Here is a 1,904-nt window from a genome sequence, read left to right as displayed (position 1 = left end):
ATATTATAAGGTGATGGAAGAAGTGATTGAGAGGGTGGAAGAAGCTTTTGGAAAGTGCAGCAAAAGAAAGCCCTTCTTTGGTGGGGACAGTGTTGGATTCCTTGACATTGCTTTTTATTTTGCTTAAATTTCAATTTTATGATGTCTTGCATATTTTTTGAAAAGTTTGTTTCATGGAAGAAAGACTAAGATTTTGATGTTACTCAACAGGTAATTGTTGAAATGACCAATAGAGGCGTAGATCGTTCTGTTGAATGTACTGGCAGCATCAAAGCTATGATCTCAGCATTTGAATATGTCCATGATGTAATTGAATCAGAACTTGTTCTTTTTTTAATTTGTTGCTATAATGTTGTTTTGATAAGTTATTTACTAATACTGAAACTTAAATATTATATTTCCTTTTCAGGGTTGGGGTGTTGCTATTCTTGTTGGTATGCCAATCAAAGATGATGTTTTCAAAACTCATCCTATGAACTTCTTGAATGAGAGAACTCTCAAGGGTACCTTCTATGGTAACTACAAACCCCGAACCAATCTTCCTAATGTTGTGGAGAAGTACATGAAAGGGGTAAGCTTTTTATACTAAACTCTTCATTGTAGTCTTAACAAGTTGATATGTTTTTATTCATGTTGCTAATGGATCTCTTCATTGGTTATAATTCAGGAGTTGGAACTTGAGAAATTTATCACTCACACCGTTCCGTTCCCAGAGATTAACAAGCCTTTTAATTTGATGCTGAAAGGAGAGTCCATCAAGTGCATCATTCGGATGGATGAATAAACTTAACAGTGAGAAAAGTGTTCCTGATAGGGAACATTTCTCTTTCAGAGAAAAAGAAAAAAAATACAAAAATAAACATCGTTTGTAATCCCTTTTAAAAGTTATCGAGTTTGTAGAGTTTGATTTTGAATGTAGAGAATGGATGATAGGCCTTTTCCTACTACTATTGTGTAATTTTTGTTTCTGATAAAAAAAAATATTGTTGTCAAATACTTGTTCTTGTCACATATTTAGTATCTCTTATATCTCAGTGGTAGAGCTGCATGTCTAAATTCTTAGTTCCCAAATTGGCATATTAATGTTGATGTGTGATAAAATGCAACCGTTTATGGTCTTATCAACGTAGAAGTATATACATAATACATCATCATCGTGTTAAGAATTCATCAATTTTTAAAAGGACGATATCATTGAAAGAAGAAAAAAGAAAACACAGCTTCAATATAAAAGATTAAGATCAAATATTTAATTGTGTTTTTTTATGTATGATATATGTCCTCTGGAGCTGCAGATTCTTGGAATAGTTTGGCTTGAAATGCACAACTGATTTTTTTGAGCTGTTCACGTTATGATCATTTCTATCTACTCTCTTTGAAATATAAAATGTGAATTTTAGTTTTCATCTCATTTATTTTCTCATAACTATGTGTTCATGGATTAGTTATATGTGTGTCTTCAAGTTTTTTTGAAGGTTTGTTTTGGTAAGAAACATGCAATCATAGGAAGATAAAAGAAAACATTAAAATTTGTGTGTTAGTTGGTTGTGCAAAGAAACATAAAATCTTTTTTGATTCAATAGTCAAATTTGCGGGAAAGTGGGCAAAAGTTAAATATGAATGAATACTTGATTTTTTAATGATAAAATGAAAACTTGATTTTCCCATGTTCTAATAGTGGTTTTATCATTACTACGAAACTTATTATATGTTCCTTTTTTTGGCTTAGAACGAGCATATTCAAATTATATTATTAGTTGTTTAAGTTTCTTTATGTTGGATGAAATAGTTACAACTTCGTTGGTTGGTGGTAACAAAGTGCAAGCAAGAAGACGCTGTTAAAGTAAAATTGAAGTGGCTCAGAATGCAAAGAATTTTAAAATTGTGTATATGCTTCTAATTCC

At 31.1% G+C, this 1,904-nt stretch overlaps 1 protein-coding gene across 1 annotated transcript; it reads left to right on the top strand.

The window, feature by feature from the left end:
• Positions 1–222: 222 nt before the first annotated feature.
• LOC112799620 (alcohol dehydrogenase 1-like) lies at positions 223–784 on the top strand. Its single transcript, XM_025841701.2, has 3 exons — positions 223–306; positions 410–571; positions 668–784. The coding sequence occupies exons 1-3, from the start codon at positions 223–225 to the stop codon at positions 782–784; spliced, it is 363 nt and encodes a 120-aa protein (XP_025697486.1).
• Positions 785–1,904: the final 1,120 nt, after the last annotated feature.

Source organism: Arachis hypogaea, chromosome 5, assembly GCF_003086295.3.
Source record: "Arachis hypogaea cultivar Tifrunner chromosome 5, arahy.Tifrunner.gnm2.J5K5, whole genome shotgun sequence".
In the NCBI taxonomy this organism is placed as follows: Eukaryota; Viridiplantae; Streptophyta; class Magnoliopsida; order Fabales; family Fabaceae; genus Arachis; species Arachis hypogaea.
This window is presented reverse-complemented; position numbering and strand designations above follow the sequence as displayed.